Source organism: Bombus pascuorum, chromosome 4 (assembly GCF_905332965.1).
Source record: "Bombus pascuorum chromosome 4, iyBomPasc1.1, whole genome shotgun sequence".
NCBI lineage: Eukaryota > Metazoa > Arthropoda > Insecta > Hymenoptera > Apidae > Bombus > Bombus pascuorum.
The window spans coordinates 8572136-8591937 of NC_083491.1; the positions used below are offsets into that span (position 1 = coordinate 8572136).

Here is a 19802-nt window from a genome sequence, read left to right on the forward strand (position 1 = left end):
AAGAAATTGATCGATTTTATCGGAGATAATTTCGTTTTTGAAAAGTAAAATTAACTTCAACTGATGACGTGGTAGCATAAGATGGATTTATATAGTAACATCCAAATACATCTGCTTTCAGCCCGTAACATAACTTTTCAGAAACTTTTCAGAAAACATTCTCCAAAAAGCTATCAAACGAGAGGAGGAAAGCAAACAAAATTTCTCGATAAAAACTACACAGATTTGCCAACTTACATAGATATCCTCTTCTGCTAGGAAAACATTTACCAACGATCCAATCAGTATCGAAAGAGAATCCCGATTTCGCCTAGCTTCCAACGTTTTCGACTACCTAGGTTTATCGTGTCACCGCTAAGCCAAGCCACTTCTGACACTTTTCCCGCGTAGCATGCAAACGGTAGCTTGTTTTATTTCTTCTTTTTTTTTTTTTTTTTGTTTCATGGTTAATCCAGCAATGCGTTATTTTCTTTGTTAACCGATGCTTCGAAGCAGATTTCGAAAAGCAGGCTTTCAGCTACAAGCTGGCCAACGCGCCGCGAAAGCATAGAAAAATAGGTTTTTTGGCGAGAGAATATAAATCGATTGCGCAAGCAGCTTTGTACGAATGTTCTCGTTTTGTGGTCGGCCATCGCACCTGTGCCCCAAGGGGTTTCTTGCCGGAAAATAAATGGGATTCGATCGAGGACTTAATCATCCGCCTTCGTTGAAAGGGATGTCTGGGACAAAACGATGCAGAGATCGGGGAGGGAGAGACCTATTGATCGTTCAATGGAACATATTTGTCTAGATTTTTCGATCGTCGTACGTACAATTCGATGCCCACGATGAATAATGTCTCTGCTTTTATTTCATTCCATCCCCTTGTTCACGGTGTAATTCAACGATATCAAAGATTTCCTTGTTCCTACTAACTGCAGATAAACGTGGAAATGTATCAGTTATGTGCCTAAGTTTCTTTTACCTCCTGTACTTTTGTATCTCAACATCGTTTGGCGTTTTAATTAGGCTATAATTCTCATAGGATATCAATGAAATTTAAATCCTTTGAAATTTTATTAAACGCTTTGATAACTATGAATCTTGATAACCATCTTAATGAAAGTTTAATAGAAATTTTAATAAACTTGAGGAATTCGACTTTACATTAAATTTTACATCTTTATGTCATTGTCATAGAGGTATAGAAGTTTTTATCGAATCATTATCTTATAAAAATTAACCAATATCGCAATTTTGGATTTCCATTTTGTTCAAATTCATGGTTATCCTTCATAAATTTTTGTTCATTAAAATTTTTCGCAAACGTATACAAACTCGCTGCCCATAACTAATCAATTCAAAGCAGCAAACCAATTTCTAAACACCTAAACTCATCGATCTGTCCTTTGCACAGAAAATTTATACTACACATCATAGCCCGATTTTACAACCAAATCACACCACCCATCCACCCAACAAGTTACTCTCGCTATTCCGTTTTCCACGTTCGAGCCACGCTTACACCTCGTCTATCACCGATGTATTTGCATGTGATCTCGTGCGAATCGATCTCTTTCTCCGAAAACGAAGGAGTCATTTTCAGATAAGTCCTCGATCGAGGTCTGTAAAAGGCGTTGATATCCTTTGAAAGAGCGTCGATTCAAGGATCTGGAAGCAAAAACGATCGCACTCACGCGGATTCGAAGAGGGTGGGGACATTTTCGCTGATGTGACGATAAAATGGTTGGCCAGCTCGCCCATCAAACGGAAAGAAACACGAGAAGCTTTTGGTCTGGGACTTGTCGAAACTGCTGTCAGCCTCTCGAACGCAGAAGGGAAAATGACACACATACACACACACATACACACAAACACATATCTCGTTCACAGCTGATAGTTCAAGGAAATGATTCCCTCGGAACCAAGAATTTTTCTCACTAAAAAGAAGGATGAGATAAAGAAAGAATCAAGAGGTAGAAACGTTATCCAAGAGGATCACGACGTTTCTCGATTCTTCTGGAGAAGAAAACGGCAAGGCAGTTTAACGAAACACAGGACCCAATTCCTGACGTCGGTAATGAGCGCCATTGTTGTTGCTCCCATCGCGTGAATTCTCCTCTCCTTTTATGCCTGAGATTGAACTTTTCTCCGCAGGATGCAGAAACGGTATCTATGTTATTGCGGTAGACAGGCGGCTGAAAAAATCTCGGGATTACGAGGACATTCTAGCCGGTAACGAGATAATAAAGAGAACAGCTTTGTTGCTTCGCGGCGAACTCTTTACCATCCCATCTTGGTAGTCGGTTTTTCTTGCTCTTTGTTGCACCTTTTCCCTATTTTTTCTTTCGGTGCGTTTCTTTTCTTTTTTCTTTTTTTTTTTTTTCTTTTTCAAATCCCGTTTCCGTGCTCTTGTAACTCGCGTGCTCGTTGCGCTAGAAATAAAATTCTTGTGCTCCGCTCGGTGACGAGCTCGGATTCGAGAACGATCTTTTTACGGTTTGGCTCTGGCGATGATGGAAAAAGGAAGCGACGCGTTTGATGGATTGCACCTTGCGGAAATTTGGCCTTCTACTTAGCTCTGTTGTTCACGGTTTACAGCTTTTTCTTGGTACCGGGGTTTGTTCTGGGTTTAATTGGGATTGTTAAAATTTTACGCGAAAATTGGAATTTGAATTTAATCATGTAATTATGTACTCTGACGAATGTCTCCGATATTTCACTGCTCTTTCAATCATCTTGCGTTTAATTGATATCGTTAACAGGTATCTAAAAAGAAAGTACAAGTCTTAGTGATTTAATTTGTTAATAAATAATATTCATGATATTCATTGAAGCAAAAGTTAATGTCATAAACAATATGTTCCAATCAAGTTCCAATATTTTACTATTTCTTTTCGGGAATGAGTGTTCTTCTCATTCTATTCTATTGCAAATTATTAATGTAACAGTGCACGAATAGTCGTGTATTATATTGACCTCATTGTCAATGATCCAGATAAGATGTATTTTTGCAATTTGTGCAAAATTTCCCAATTAAGTAATCCATAGAGCAGGCTATTCTTATTATAACTGTATTATACAAAATATAAAGAAATCAAATAACAAAGAAATTTTCCATCGAGAGAAATAACTGTGTAATTCTATTTCCATAACTATGCATAAATTTTCTGTTAAAGAGAATAATAATATAATAAGAAATATTCGTTTCTTTGTTTCAGCGAATTCTCCAAAAACGATTGAGAACCTAGGGGACTCAATCTCGTCGGAGTTAGAAGGTAATCCGCCCTTGTGGGTCACCAAGAAAACCGGCACGCATGGTCAGGAAGTCTACATAAATAATGCGAAGATCCTTATGGAACGTAGCAATTTCCAATCGAAGGTTACCGTTGCTGGTGACGTAATGACTCAGGTTAGCGTTTTAGAACAGTTGTTCAATTTTTTTCAAGTCAGAGATTTTCAAATCATAGCCCTAAGACCCTCACATAAACTAGTCAAATTAATAATAAATTTAAAAAATTTTAAAAATGCGAAATTGTCATAAAATATTAAATACAATTTTTTCATTCTTCTCCTTTATACAAACACAATACAATTTTGTATAAAGGAGAAGAATGAAAAAATTGTATTTAATATTTTATGACAATTTCGCATTAAATTGCATGTGAATGTCAAGCAGCCAATTATTAAATCAAATTCGTTTCAACTAGTCAAAGTTTGTCAACATTTTATGTTGATGTTGTGAATATAGTCGTACCTCTGTAGTTGTTTTGTTTGGCCAATATAACAATGTTTTCATTCATCTAACAAAAACTTCACTTTTGTCAAGCATTGTAGTCACGTCGCAAAACATTCTAAAGAAGGAAAAAACACATTCGTGTCGAGAATTGTTCTACGTTTCACGGTAGATTTCTGTGGCGGTTAATTTAATCGCAAATTACTTTTTTGCGAGCGTAATCTCGCGAGTAATTAAGTTAGTTTACGCGGTGCTCCGCGTGAACATGACTTCCGGCGTTCTCGTCGCGATACTCGCGAAACTGCATCTGAGAAGTTGGCATGACGCACTTTCTCTTCTAACGAGCTTTTAATGAGCTGTACTATTCTGTCGGGGTACCAAGTCTCGTTAAATCGATGAATATCGACTCGTCTCGTCGATGAGCTCGTCGAATATTTTTCCCACCCCCAGGCGATGCTTCTTATCGACAAAGGTTTCGCTCTCTGTGAAACAGAAACGCAGCTAACCAATAAAAATTCAACGAATAGAAAGTGGAAGGCGTGAAAGAAGCTTTTTTCAGATGCGGCTGGAAACTTGGATTACTTTGAATCTACTCTTAGAATAGAGTTTCAGGTAGAATTATCAGAGGAATTAAACAGTTGAAATTTGGTAAATGAATGATAAATGAATTGAAGGTCATAGACTTTTTAATTTCAATGTCACTTTACGTCGAATAAAAGAATTGATATTGAAATGTTTCTGTAAAGATCCTGAAAAGCTTTTATGTTTTAAGCATAATGATATTACTTTACTAGTCATCCTACCTAATCAAGATGCAAAATAGTTTATGTTGGATATAGAAGTTAATATTTTTATTTTTATTATTATTATTTTAGATATTAGATACTAACAATATTTTAGATTTAATTAATTGTATCTAGTATAGAGAAAGATTATATTTCAAGCATAATTGCTTCGTGTAATAATTGATTTCAAATTCAATTACCACTCGGCAACCCCAAAGTTTCAGTACTTCTTACTTCAGAATTGAGGTGTAATTGCTTCTTGTAGTAAAGGTGTCCTTGTATGATTAGAAACTACTTAGCCTAAGTTCTGTTATACGATCAATTAAGTCACTAAGCAAATTTGCTAATTACACTTTAATCGCAACTTAGACTCGTAATTAATTTTAACTCCGTAACACACAGATTTATCAATTTCAAATTAATAAATGGGAAAGTTCACTTTATAACTATCTGTTATATTCCTTTCGATTTCCGCTCTGAAACATTTGATACTCCCAGCGTCCACCGTTCTTCGAATCAGTTCCCGAGAAATTTCCTTTAATCTACATCCAGTATTATCGGACCGATGAAAATCATGGAAGGACCAGTCTTCGACTAATCTCTTCAACGCGCTCAACCGTAGATCAAGTCTCTCTTCCGTTCATCTCCCTCTGACCCCTCGCGCTCCTTTTTTCTCCTGTTCACTTTTCTCTCTCCCGCTGGTATTAGAGAAACTTTTCTCATCCACTTAACGCAGAAGTTCTATCGCGGCCGATACTTCCTGGCCGTTCGTAGAGCACGAAAGTATCGGATCATAATTAATGTAGACAAAAGTGGGCTAATCGAATAACTTTTTACATTCCGATTCGATGAACTTCGCCGTCTACTGCCGGCTACCTCGATGAAGCTGAAGCCGGAACTTTCTTTTACGCTCTGATGATTAACTCATCGGCAACACGGTTGCTTCTTCGCAACCAACTACGCTGGAATTCTGTTAATGCAGAAACAATCAAATTACTCTTTCATGCACCGTCAACATCTAATTATTAAGAGCAGTGGATATATTTTAGAGACGTTGTAATCCTTTTCTGACGGAGCATCCTCATTTGTAGGAATCAATTAGATAGAAGGAATTTTCCTTATAAAGGTATTTCTTAAAAGTATTGTATTTTAAAAATATGTTCTTAAGTTTCTGAATTAAGAGGATGAAGTGATTTGTAATTTTCATTTAATCTAGCAACAAATTATTTTTATATGTTTTATATGTATATATTATTTTTAGATTATATTCTTATATGTAGTTATTATAATTAGATAATATTTCATAAAAATAAAAATAATAATGATTTTATACGTAAATATAGAATACGAATGATTTTTATTTTAATAAAACGAGAACAAAAAATTCTAGAAGTTCAGCACAAAAGTCTTTTCTAAAATCGTTTTGAAGAAAAAATTTGCGAACATGGAATTAAATCTAAATCCAGTCAGTGTTCAAGTAAAATTTTAATGTGGGTCAAAATTAATCCGATCTCCGTTGTACGCAATCCGCTGTCCGAAGATTAAAATGTAAAGCAGCAATAAAAATTTGCCGTAGAAATACATTGCCAGGAGCACCACAATTTCTATTTGCTAAATTTCTCTGTATTTTTCGATTTCCAGATATGAAAAACAAGCTCAAAGAATTTCGCTACGTGATATACTTTGATTTCATATGTTATTTTCATTTCTGTGAAAAAATTTATCGAATTTACCTTTTAATATTTCCAATTTTCTACAATATTTACTTTAAGATAAAATATCCATATTTTAGCAAATCTGTACTAGATTTCTAATACATTATTTGCATAAGAATTTATATAAACATAAAGGTCCCAAAGATATAAAATTCACAATTAAATTTAAACGAATTTACAGAATATTAATAAAATCGCACGCTTCAAAACCACCGACACGAATAGGTAACCGGAACAAGAATTCGTTAGGCAAATCTCACCTCCATTGTGTCTCTGTCATTTCCAATAACATGCAGAATTTTCGAAATTTCTCTATTATTTTCAACATCATTCGCGTATCCCAATTATTTTCAATTTTTACCATTCACGTGCCTCTACAATTTCCAATATCCCAAAAACCAGGCTTCAGCCCTTAAAAAAAATAAACAAAGCACACCCCTATTTCACTCGATACCCATTCGATTAACTTTTGAAGCATAAACCACCCTTATCCCGCGTTGTCCTAATAAACTCACACCTCTATAGCTCAGAAAACAGGTTCACACCCTTCGAAGATTGCTGGAACAAAGGGCGTGCTGTTCCCCGTTGACTAAACGCAACCTATCGAATATTCTCACGCAGCTTCACCCTGTTCAACGACGAAACTATCCGCCAAGTATTCGACCAGCCCTCTGACTGATTTTCAATTTGCTCCTCATCCTCGATACGTTGCTTTGAAACGGCTCTGCTGCTCTCTTTCAACCCGTTTTTTTCGCTCGCTCCAGCTCGTGGCCTCACCCTGACGCGCGCCATTTTCCCCCCCATTAACCGTAACTCTTTAGCCGATCCGGCTGATGGGTCGACGGAGTTATTCGGCCTGGAATTTCTTTAAATTGTTAAGAAACAGGGACGGCAGCAGGGGACGCCTCAGGCGACGCGTCAACGAGGCGCGTTCCAACAGCGTCTAATGAGATCAAAAGCCCGCGAGCTTTCCAGATTAAAAACGTCCCCGCCTTCTTGACCCGACAGACCTCCGCTGCTCTTTCTACGGACTTTCTATAGACGTGTGTAGTATATCGGGGAATTCTTCTATTTGCTTGGTATTCTGAGGGTGGATGGAGAAGTCGTTAAGTCTCTTGGTTATTGAAATTTTTAAGGAGAGTTGCAGTGGTCGGAAAGTTAAAGTAGTTTGTCGAAGGATGTAGTTAACTCTATGCTATGCATTCTAGTGTTTTGAATGTTGGATTTGTAAGATATATTTAATACATTCCGGTGCAAGACGTAATATATTTTTGCCTATAATTGTAATGCATAATATTTTATGGTATGTGTGTGTGTATAGTATCTCGCCTTGAAGAATAAATAAAACACAGGCGATAATCGACGCAGCGTGATGTGTGCGGAAAAATTGGTTCCTTTTTTATGTATAAATATGTAACCCCGAGCGTGATATCTGTACGCGTATATTTATTCCTTTCTTCTTGCGTGCATTTCGAAGAAATATAATAGTTGAAATAAAACTAAACTGTACAGTCTTACAAATACAATGTCGATTCGAGTTGTGCGTTAAATATGGACTTCAATATATATTTAGTGATTAATTCTCTACTTGATTAATAGAATATAAATTGATTTCAAATTCTATTGACATAATTAGAACAATCGTGACTCATTAGAATGCTAATGAAATTTAATATGCTTTATGTAACACAATATATACGTGAAACGCTTCTTGAAGTAGATTCTTTCAAAGCAGGTTGATATATTGAATTCCAAAATCACCATCTTCAGAAAAAGTTGTGATTACATTACGTTTTACACCCAGCACCTAAATTTGTTTTCAGATTATCGATAAAATGATTTTTCCTTTACATTTCGACTTCTCGAGGTCTCTTAACTCTTCTTGGCCTTTTTTGTCTCTTTCGATCGTTAGTGAAACGTTTTCGTGTTAGCGTACATTTTTTAACAAGCCGTAACGCTGCGCTGTTTTGTCCTCTTGGCTCACAGAGAGATTCGGTCGCATTTACGCCGGCGAAATCTCGGCTTTATTTCGTTCCAAATCGAGTTACCGCGTAGAACCAACTTCTCTGATACTTTTCCCTTCTTCTTGTCCCGTCGCATTCCCGGTCCTCCCAAGGGAAGTTTCTCTACAGACTGCCGGAGTGTCTCGTAAAAGGAAATTGCATCGTGAAGGAGACGAGCCGACGCAACCGCGAAAACTGCCTTGAGACGCGGAATTCGTTTTCTAGATTGAGCACGAGACGTAATCGTTAATTCGTCGTTGATCTTGGCATAAACGATTCTGTCTCTAGTCTTTACGGATTCTTTTCACTTTGTCACGATCTTCACTTGGTAAAGGAATAAGGGATGATTTCTCCAGTTCGTAAAGGAGTTACTTATATAGTTTCTTTAATCAATATTAAATCAACTAGCCTGTAACGCGTAACGAAAAATTTTCTAATACACACGAAAGCCACAGGGAAAGATGCGCTAAATCACGTGTTTTATTTTTCATACGAGAGGGATTTTAAAATCCAATACCTCGCCAAACAGCTACATATTACCAAGATTGTTTTTTTATTTGGTGTAGCTATGGAGTTTTCTTGAACGATATTACATTAAGATGATTGATTTCTCAACTTGCTTGAAAAATACTGATTTCAAAAATGGTTATATTAATTTATAGTTATACCTATATAGTGGTTATAATATATCTATTAGTATCATATTTATAATTTAAGCTTTTTTCACTGAACTTTATGGATTTGTTATCTTTTCGACTTTATTACTATCACAAGTATCTAGGTGGCAATATCTCTGGAATATCTTTCGAATCATTAATCTACTCGTAAAATTCATATCTACAATTACAAGAAAAATGAAGATTATTAATGAAGCACCTACCAATTATAAACTTCTGTTAAAAACATTCATTTTTATTATTTCACCATTATTCATTTAGACTATAACGATAAATCTACTTATATTCTTTTATAAAGAAATATCAGGCTCGACATATTTTTCACTCCAGAGAGTATTGATTCCGAATATTATTTCATCTGTAATGTAGTTAACTTAAAATAAACATAATCATAAAATAAACGAAATATAAATCCTGTATTTTTAACCGACTTACAGAGCACGTTTCGATAAAACGAATTGAAATATCATTACTAGCATATTTTAACATTGCAAAACAATGTGATCGCTTTGATTTTTTGTCGACAATAACAAGGAAGCTTTAAATTGTCTCATACCGTAACTCGTAATAATACCCAATCGATTTAACGATGAAATATTCCAGCGTTCCATATCCATTTTGCCGCGAGTGCGGCATATATTTTACATATCTATGGAATTGAAAGCGGATATGCGCGTATTATTCCCATACATGTATTTCAACCAGGGGCACATATACACACGTACACGCGTTTTCGATATACATACGCATATGTATACGCACATTCTATATTCCGTTCTACGGTATCAAGATGAAAGTCGAATTTGTCTTCCAACGGAAATATCCTTTTAAAAGCGAATGCTGTGTATCTTTGATGTTCCCTTCGTCTCCTGATTTTATGACATTTGTTCTGTTCAAACGGTGTAATGAATACAAATTGATCATAAATTTAAATTGAAACACCGTAGACGCGTCGCATCTTCTAGTTAACCGCCGAAACAGATTCGCGTTAACAAGCTTCTTCCTCCATTTTTATTCCTTTCGAATTGTACTTCTTCCGATTTTCCATCAATATTGTTTTGTTTTCGTTCGATATGAATTTCTATCAGGAATTTATATTGCATCTAATTTCTTTCTTTCTAGAATGAATTGTTTGTGCGAGATATTTTATTTAAAAAAATTCGTAATGAAACTATGATTGAAGGAAATCTAGAAATTTATTTTTTCAATCAATGAAATATGTATATTTTATTTAGTATCGAATCGCTTTTATCTAGTTGTTTATTTTGTATATGAGTTTTTAGTTTAGATTCTATTATTCATAAATAGCATGATTGCTCCATTCACTTTTACCGCGATTTCAATTCGATTTTAATCCTGCCGCTATTTAATTATAAATCAAGCATGACCGATTCAATTCTTGTTCAGTCATTACGTATAGTTTTAATTAAATTTGCTATTCCTCTGTGTACCGTGCATTTCGTTTATTTTACAGTTAAAATTCTATAAAATTTTAGTTTCATTTCAATACCAATCCGACTTCGTACTTCATTTTCTTCCGATTTAAATTCAATTTCTATTTCATTTTCAAACAACGCATCTCTATTACTACTGTTCAAGTTCGATTCAATCGATTCCAAATTAATGTCCATTTCATTCCTATTTAGTTACATTTAATTGAAATATTAGTACAATTTAATTCCGTTAGCTTTAGCCAACCGAATCAGTATAGTAATCAATACATAATGCAGTTCTACAAAATGCAGTATGTAATTATAAATCATTCCACTGAAGTATACAATTTTTATCACCTTTAATGGAGGGTCTAAAAATGGTAGAAATCTTTATCAAAAATAAAATAGGACCAGGTAATCTATACATAAAATTTGTATTTATTTAAAAGATTTTGTTATGAATGTCCACTTATACTCTTTACTTATTAATCCTTTTTTTAAAGTGCTTCTATACGCTGTCTATCGAGTTCTTTATTAAGTTACTGCTCTACTCTTCGTTTATTGATTCTTTCTACTCGTTCGTTTATTAAATTATGTACCATTCTGCTCTTCCCCTGTTAAATTAATACTAAATTTTATTATTCAATTTCTCCTATTAAATTCTTTCCTACTAAATTAACACGACGCATAACGTTCAATAAATTCTAACTTTACTCACAATTTTCTCAAACTGAATAGTTTGTACCATTTTTCATTCGAACCTCATGCCAATGGACTTGTATGCAAAATTAATACATTTTACACTGCGTAAAAGTAACAAATAGCTTTTTCGCCAACTCTACGCTCTATACACTGATGCGTATCAAAGTTCCTCAACTTTTGTTACATCACTTGGTGGGATTAGCGGCCTGCTTTTCTTCATAGAATTTTAGATTCATGGATAATCTCGCCTCGGTGGCGCAAGGCATCGCGCCGTTCCTTCGTTCTAACTACGGCTTTTCTGGTCTTCACGCGGCATCGTTCTTCGAGCTGTGAATAACAGAGGCTTTAGGAATTTCCTCGGAGTATTTTTTCGCTGGGGCATCCAACATGTGATATAGTCCGCGGAGCGAGATCGTAAACGTTAATGGTGCCGGGACTTTGTCAGTTATTACGGTACTTCCGAGTTGATCTCGTGTTCCACCGAGGATATACTTCCGGGTAGAAAAGCGAAAACGGAACGGCATAGCGGTTTAAATAAGCTCGGAAATATAATATTTTTATACGATTTCAAGCTGTCCAGCGCTCCCTGTTAACCACTGCGTTCTTTTAACGTCCTTGTTACGATGTTGCGGTGTTAGAGCAATTTCAGCCGAATTCGGTTTTAGTCCTTTCCTATAGTTTATAGTTTTTTCTTTTTCCCATACTGAGCTGATCTATCATCTTACAATTAGAAAATTTTTCGTCGCGATTATATCGGTACAATTTACTATCAATATGAAGGTGCATGAAACGTAGAAGATACAAGATATCTGGCGAAAATGACTATAAAATGAGTAGACAACGCGTGAATAGCCACCATAAACACATAAATAAGTGCTAAATTTGTTAACATACGAATCGCTAATTGTTTTAAATACTTCTGTAACTTTTGACAAGTTTTCAGATTCGTTTCAAATTTCGTCGACGTAATCACAATAGTCGAGTCTCATTATAGCGTTAATAAGATTTCGAAATGTTTTGCATAACGCAGGTATAATAATATATTCGTAAACAGTTTCTACGAATACTTTCGTAAGCCACTGTTACTGTGTTCGTAAAAGCCCGCAAATCTGCCGCAGGAAATACGCGTCCGTGATAAACTTTTAATGGGTGTTAACAGGGCGAGAACGTTGCGATCCGATTTTGCACGAAGATTAGCGGAGGTCAGTTGGCGTGGTTTTAATCTCGCGTAGCGTTCCTGTTCGTCGAACGAAGGGGAAGCAAAAGGGGAAACGAGTAGAGGAAATCGGCGCCATGGTGTCTGGACGCCACACCCTGACAAACCCGGAACCGTCCGCTGTTCTCGGCACACAAGACGAAGAAGAGCGTTATAGTAATCGAACGGAATTGAACCGGCAGTTTATGTTCTCAATTCGCGCTTTCTCGTATCTTAGGCAAGTTTGCGCGTATACTCGCCAACAGGCAAGCAAATGGGAACGCGAAACGGACGTGTTTTTACGCTCGTCTATCACTTACGAGCCATGATTTTCCGAATTCGGTAATGGTTCTCGGAAATGGGTCGCCGAACGAATTGTCTGCGTCGACCTAAAATAGAATCCTTACTTATTCGCTCGAGACAATCGAAAATCCTGTTGCCTTCGTACGACGAATGTTTTAATGCTTCCGGCAAGAAATGGCTTGTTTTATTTCATGGAAACAGATTCGTGCCAGTAGATTAGTAGCGAAGGGATGTTATTTGAATTTTTAGGGGCAATTTGTTTCTGATTCATTTGGATTTGTAGTTTCATTGTTATAAAACTGATAGTATGGAAGAAGACTTTTTATTACGTTTGTCTTTTGTAGCGGACACCGAAGATATTAGGAATCTAGCGATTCTCTATATTTATTCTTTCTGTGTATTTGATAAATTTGATTGCAACAGAGATATGAGAAGTTCAAAATTAAATTTTATTATATTAAATATTTACTGTAATTTTTAACCTTTATATTTATTTCTTTCGATTGAATAAATTTCAAGTTTGCAACATTTCTGTCATTAGCTTAGTTTTATTACCACTATAGCGTCAAGAATGAGTTTCTAATTTTTAATTTTCATTGCTCATAAATAATGTATTTAAAACACCATACAAGTTCGTAAACATATAACAAAGATACTCGCGGAACCGTCGTAAAATTCCACTCCATTAACTAAGCATTTGTTAATTTACGTGTCCGCTGGGATACCATGAAGAAACAATTAATTACGAATAGCCATAACGAACCATTCGCCTGTTTTTATTAATGGTCGCATTCGAGGGTGTAAATGTGACTTCGGCCCCAAGACGGTGGCTAGGACGGGCTGAACTTCGAATTAACGACCTCTTGGAGAAATGTTATAGTATTCCCCCCTGTGCTCTATCATCTGTGATAAAAACAGCGGCAAACTAAGCCAGAAGTAAATTGAAAACGTTGAAATATCGCTAATGCGTGGGTTGCAATTAAGGAAATTTTACGGTACTGAATTTCGAATTAATTCTATGAAGGAAATATTTCGAATGAAAGTTTTAGAACATGTTAGTAACAAAGATACTAAGCAACTTCTTAACGGATTCTACTTCTCCAGATTTTTGACAAAAGGTGGAGTGATACATGTAGTAAATACACCTACGTAAAATTTGAACACAAGAACGATAAACGATACATAGACATTTTGTTCGAAATTTTGCAAAATGCACGTAGTTTTGTATCATAATTAAAAATACGAATTATTACAATGATACCATTATGAACAACATTGTTCAAAAAATATATACAGTTGTTGCAATAAACCTTAAATACACGAGTAACGCCTATTAAAACTATTGCAAGTTTAAACAATTACTGTTACAAAACTAATGGAAATTTTTAAAACCTATTGCACCCAGCAGAAAGATTAAACCTTCCCTTGTAAAATGCTTTTTGTTTCATTTCGATCCGACTTTCCATTGTCGAGATATCGTCGTTCGAAGAGAACCGAATTTTTCAATAATTTTCTATCGCTGTCTCTCTCGCACGCTCGGACCTCTCACTCGCTCAGCGTCACTGACCAATCACAACCTAGTTAATAGTGCGCTGGTCAGTGACAGACAGCGTCTGCGTTTTTTTACTATTTCTACTATTAAACGTGCGCATTTCCTGAAAAAGATATAGGTCAGGCCGTTGCAGACTGTCATTCATAGTTTCATAGGCTTAGATACATGGCTATTATACTTTCTAGTGCTATATCTTCTAGTGCTAAATCAAAATACGTTATTAAGGTTACTCTTTTGACTATCTTCTAGACAGATAATACTTAAATATTTCGTGATTGTTTTATGTGTATTATTTATAAAATGTTAATGCAGTACTTGATGAAGTACCTGTTGGTATATTATTTTTATTAAGTCTAAAAGAAAAAGTACTTTTCGTAGAGAATTATATGGTTTTACATTAGTTTTTGTATATGAGATTTTTACATTATAAATTTGCTATTTCTCGAAGTAATAGAAGTTTCAAGACTCGATTATAGAAAATTTAAACTGAAAAATTATATCTTTTAAGAAGATGATATATTGCGTATAAGAACATGATTCAATGTTTTGTATATTCTTTTATGAATTTCCAGAGCTTCGTTGTACAGGAAATTATAACGGAATTACATTTCTGCTATAAATGCATGTTCGTATTTAAGATGGAAAATTACTTTCGCGACTGTTTTACTGCCATACAATTTCATGATGTTGAAAACAACGGATTTCGATAGAGATAGGTAATAATGGAGTAAATGTTCGCTATATTAATTCTAAATGGATACTGTCATATCGCAATTAATATCTAATTATTCAAAACTGTAGTTCAGTCTCGTCATATTATTGTTCTAATTCCCAAATTGTACCCGTACGAAACGAGCCTTTCTCGTTCTGTTAATTTTACTCTATCGATTCATTAAGTTGTTGTTATGTCTAAAATATCTGTTTGCTTGAAAAATACATATCATTGCAATTTTCTTATTGGTATCATACTATAATATAATTTGCAATATAATACAATATAATAATAATAATATAATACAATATTGCGATATCGCAATACGATATAAGACACTGATAGCTATTTCAAATTCTCGTCAAATTTCTCATCATTTACAAAAATTATTCCCATAAGTTGCCACTATTGTTATTTATCGATATAATATTATCGCCAATTAATATTAAATTTGTTATTACTTCTCTTCTCAATTTCATCATTAAAAGATTCACCCTCTTACGTATTCTCACTCGATAGCTTTCTGCCAATAAATACGACATCGACGCAGCCAAGTTAAAAACCTGGAAACACAGCGACACATTTCTATCGTGTCTTTAATTTCACAGCAGTTGTTTCAGGACAGAAGTATTCCTTTAACCGCGCCAAGAGAAATGGCAACGTCTCCCTGAAAGATGTACGCCCGTTGTCCCAGAAAGTTCGCCCCCAAGAAATGTCGTGTTCCAGGAACAGGTACTCGCCACACGTAACAGCCTCTGTGTAAAATTCATCCGGAGGAGAATATAACCCGTTCTGGGTGAACCAGCACAGAGAAGGATTGTCTGTCCCGAGGAATCGAATCTGAAAGTTGCCTGGTTCAGTTGTCTTCCATTCTACCAAACATATACAGGGTGTTTCTTGAACATTTCTCAGTATTTCACAAGTTCAACAAATATAAGAAAACTGGAAAATAAATGTCGTACTTGCATAAGTTGAACCTGGATTTTCTATTTGGATTATGATGAATTGAGAAAGCATCGGTTACTAAATTTATAGTTCTACATTTAACGCGAGTAGTTAACCAAAATGATGGACCTAATCCTTTGGCAGATGAATAGTAAAAATAGTAAAAAAAAAAAAAAAATATTAAGATCAATGACAATCTTTTCTTTTCGTGAACAATCGAAATTCTAATCACAGAAAATTAAATTTCCACAAATTTTTATAATTCACGAAGTTCAAGCACGATCTACTTTTATTCAAACGATATCTTTCTTATTCACCTACCATATATTCGCAGTCTGAATCAGTGGATTTATAAATGAAAGTTATTCTATATACAGAAATATATAGAGATATGAAATCATATAAGAAATTAAAGTTTTGCTAGGACACTTTGATCTTCTCTCTCTAATGATTCGCGTCTGGCAAGCAAGATAAATGGACATCAAAGGAATACAGGAAGTTTGCTCATCCTCGTCGTGGTTGCAGAGAAACGAGACGATTCATTTCTAGGTAGCCACTCTGGCATACAAACACGAACGCGTATCATTGTTTTTTTCCTTGGTGGCTCCGTGACAGAATCCTTTGCAGCCGAGTCCTCATGCCGGATAAATGGAACAAGCTCTTCCACCCACTCTTTTCTATTTTCTTTGTTATCATGCAATCTCTCTGGCCTCTGTTTTTCTTTATTGAGCATCGAGAGGAGCGTAGCTTTTAACATGGCTCTCTTACCAGTGAAGAAACGTTTCGACATAGCAGCGGTTTATAAACTGGAATCGACAGATCCTCGTTTTACTCTCGCGTTCACGATTTACTGGCTACGATGCTCGACCATCTATATGCGTATATTCGATGGCTTACTTCGCGTACGTGAGTAATTTAGTGTATAACATACAAGGAAGGTAATAAGTAATATGTCGAGGAATAAAGAGAAAATTTTGCTAGAATGCGGTGTGTTTAATTCATTTCGAAGACAAAATGCAATGATATGTTAGGTTGAGTACCAAAGCATATATTAGCGTTTTTTTCCTTTTTTAAAGCAGTCAAGCGTTATTAATAATTAAGAAGTATCTTATGTATAAAATTATTTTTTAAATATATCTTTCATCGAAAAATTCAAATATGTGTAATTTTATATTATTTAAAGACTTGTGTAACATTCTTCGAAATAATATACATTAATACGACTATGCATTACACAAATGATGATACAATAATGAAAGATGGAAATAATGTTTCTATTGCTCGTTAGCAAAGAGCGGAAATTTTTCAGAAAAAGTAAGATATGTCAGAAATGGATTTTATGTCACTGAAATATCTTTTGTATGAAGTTATTATCATCATGATATACTATATAGAAACTGTAAATAATTTTTATGAAATATTTTATGAAAGAATTCAAGGATATCTTTTATCTAATTGTATTACTTTCTAGTTCAACATCGATAAAAAGTCAATTGTGTATTACTCACATTCCGAATTTGAGAAAACAATTTTTATTATAACAAAAACGATCTAATTATTTCTAACGTCTCTAAAAACATCCCTCAAGAAATAGCTTTTCTAAGAGAGACGAGTTTCTTGTAAAAACCATTTCAAAGCTAGCCCAAAAAAGAAGAAAATGCACTAACTTTACAAAGACACGATATTTTCAAATTTCCAATATTTCTCAATTTCTTTCCGAACTTTCCATACAATCCAATACATCCAATATCTAAAATAATTCACTCTGCAAAAAAGCTTTACTTCTCTAAAATCATTTCAACTTAACGCTCCTGGAATCTATCATCTAGGAAGCGTATTCCATCATGGTATACGTCGATCCAGCAAAGAGACAGAATAGCGTTGTCGAGTAGAAGAGGAATACTCTTTCCAAGAGATAAAAGAATCACAGTGATCGCGGAGAAAAGCGGATAAATAGTGGTTCGGGACGTTGGAGTCGCGAACTCTCGGATAGTAAATGGCGATGTGCCTTTTCCAATGAGGCTGGATGGCTGAGAGAAGAAGGGTAGTTGCATCCTACCGCTGCTGTACCAACGGCATCCGAGCCGACACCCATGAAATAGTTGCGTTCCTCGCCGCAGAATAAATACCCCATCCCCATTCTCCACCTTTCCTTCGTGTCCGTTTTTCCTCTTGTTCTCACTTTATCTTCTTCTTCCATCGTTCTGTGTCCCCGTTTCCTCTGGTTGGACCGCGATGTCGTTTGTCTTACTATATCTTCGCCTCGAACACCATCAGCAACGCTGGTATCGCTTCGGCTCTCGCGACTTCACGAGATTAACTGTATACTTTCACGTTTACAAGCAAGCTGGATCTCTAGTAGCAATTTACTTCGAAACTCGTTGAACTTGTCGATTCCAACTAGCATCGAGGAAAGGACAACAATCCTTTCGTTTGTTCGTCGTTTCCTCTTTTTATGTATCGCCTGCAACGATTAGGAATGATCCTGGACGATGGATTAGTTTCGTTATTTTGTAAATTGTTGCGGAAGTAACGGGACGTTGAATGATGAGAATTCTTTTCCGAAATTCGATATGTCTTTGATGGTAGTGGTAACGGTGATAAGAAATAGACGATATAGTGTCGATATGTTTGATTGAATAAAAATTGATCAAAGTTGGTGCAATAACGAGACAGTTCCACATTCCAGTAATTGGAGTGAAGCAACAGAAATCAACTGAAAGTCTATTCATATTTCTAAAAATTCTATGCAGTTTAAAATTGTTCGATGCTTTCAACAGTTTCAATAATAATATATCTCGTTGAATTTTGTTAGAGAAAATTAAAGCGAGCGAATTGAAGGGATGCAAAAGTATAGCAAACTAATATATTTGCGTCGATTCAGCTGATTTCATCCGTAATGATTTATCGTTCCTAATGGTTTCCAGATTTGCGATTGAAAATTGTATAGTTCAAATAATTTCATCGATACACTGATAATACTAGAAATGTAATGTTATTGAACCTTTTGACGAGCACCAGTTACAGATACGTATGGATTTTCTAAATTACATGTTTAGATTATATATGATTTCATTCATATACATTTTATTCACAATACAATCTAATTTATGCATATTTTCATCTTGTGCTCAGACAGGCAAACATTAAAATATTCTTTTTAAACAGGAAGAGGATATAAATTCGTATATCAAGTTTTGAAAAATTTGTTAAAATAAACTTAATTAAGTATACAAGAATATTCGTTACAATATCTAAAGAAATGATATCCATCTGAAAGAGAACTAACGACTTTTAAAATAATAAATTTGTTAAAAAAGACACTGCTTATATGATATAACATTCACAATATTCTTATTTTATCATTCGTATTTTAATTTCACTAAGTGAATTCAAATAGACGCAAAAAAGCATTAAAATTTACTTTATGAAGGAAACAGAATCGGACGTTCTTAATTAGACAAACTTAAAATTATCTCGCGACAATGAATTCATTTATGAATTAATTTATAAACGTCGTCAGCGAGATTAACAATCGGGTGAATTTTCGAAAGGATGTCTGACCTGAATACCGGTAACACGAGTAAACGATATGATGTTTCAAAGCTTTATCGGAAAATTCGTGTGTCAATCCCTGACTTACGCGAGAAATGCGGCAGAAATTTAAACGTGGTGCACACGCCAAATCGATTCGGTAAAAATTCGATCAATTCAATCGATATAAATTATATCAAGTCATTCGAAAGTGTACGACTCATCTTCCGATAGACATCGATAGAATGGTCATTTGAATGGAACATATTTCACTGGTATGATATCAGAATATTGCAAAATCCAAATTTATTCGTAATATCCTTATAATTCGTTGGTCAGGTCCTGATGGGAAATCTCTGACATTTCGAAGTATATATAATAGTTTTAACATTCTAATATGTTTCATGTTGAAAACTAATAATTAATATTAAAAGAAAAAGATCTACAATACAATGTATATATGTAAGTTAGGTTGACTAAAAGCAGAAATTATGATTTGTATATAAATAATATACGTAGGTGGTTTATTAA

The 19802-nt window shown here is 34.9% G+C and overlaps 1 protein-coding gene across 3 annotated transcripts in view; it reads left to right on the forward strand.

Annotated features, from left to right (window-relative positions):
- The window catches only part of LOC132906575 (fasciclin-1), a 386191-nt gene that overhangs the window by 283087 nt on the left and 83302 nt on the right, over positions 1–19802 (forward strand). For all 3 annotated transcript variants that reach the window (XM_060958875.1, XM_060958877.1, XM_060958876.1), the window contains exon 3: positions 3201–3391. In XM_060958875.1, coding sequence (XP_060814858.1) covers positions 3201–3391 — 191 coding nt within the window. The remainder of the gene's footprint in view (positions 1–3200; positions 3392–19802) is intronic.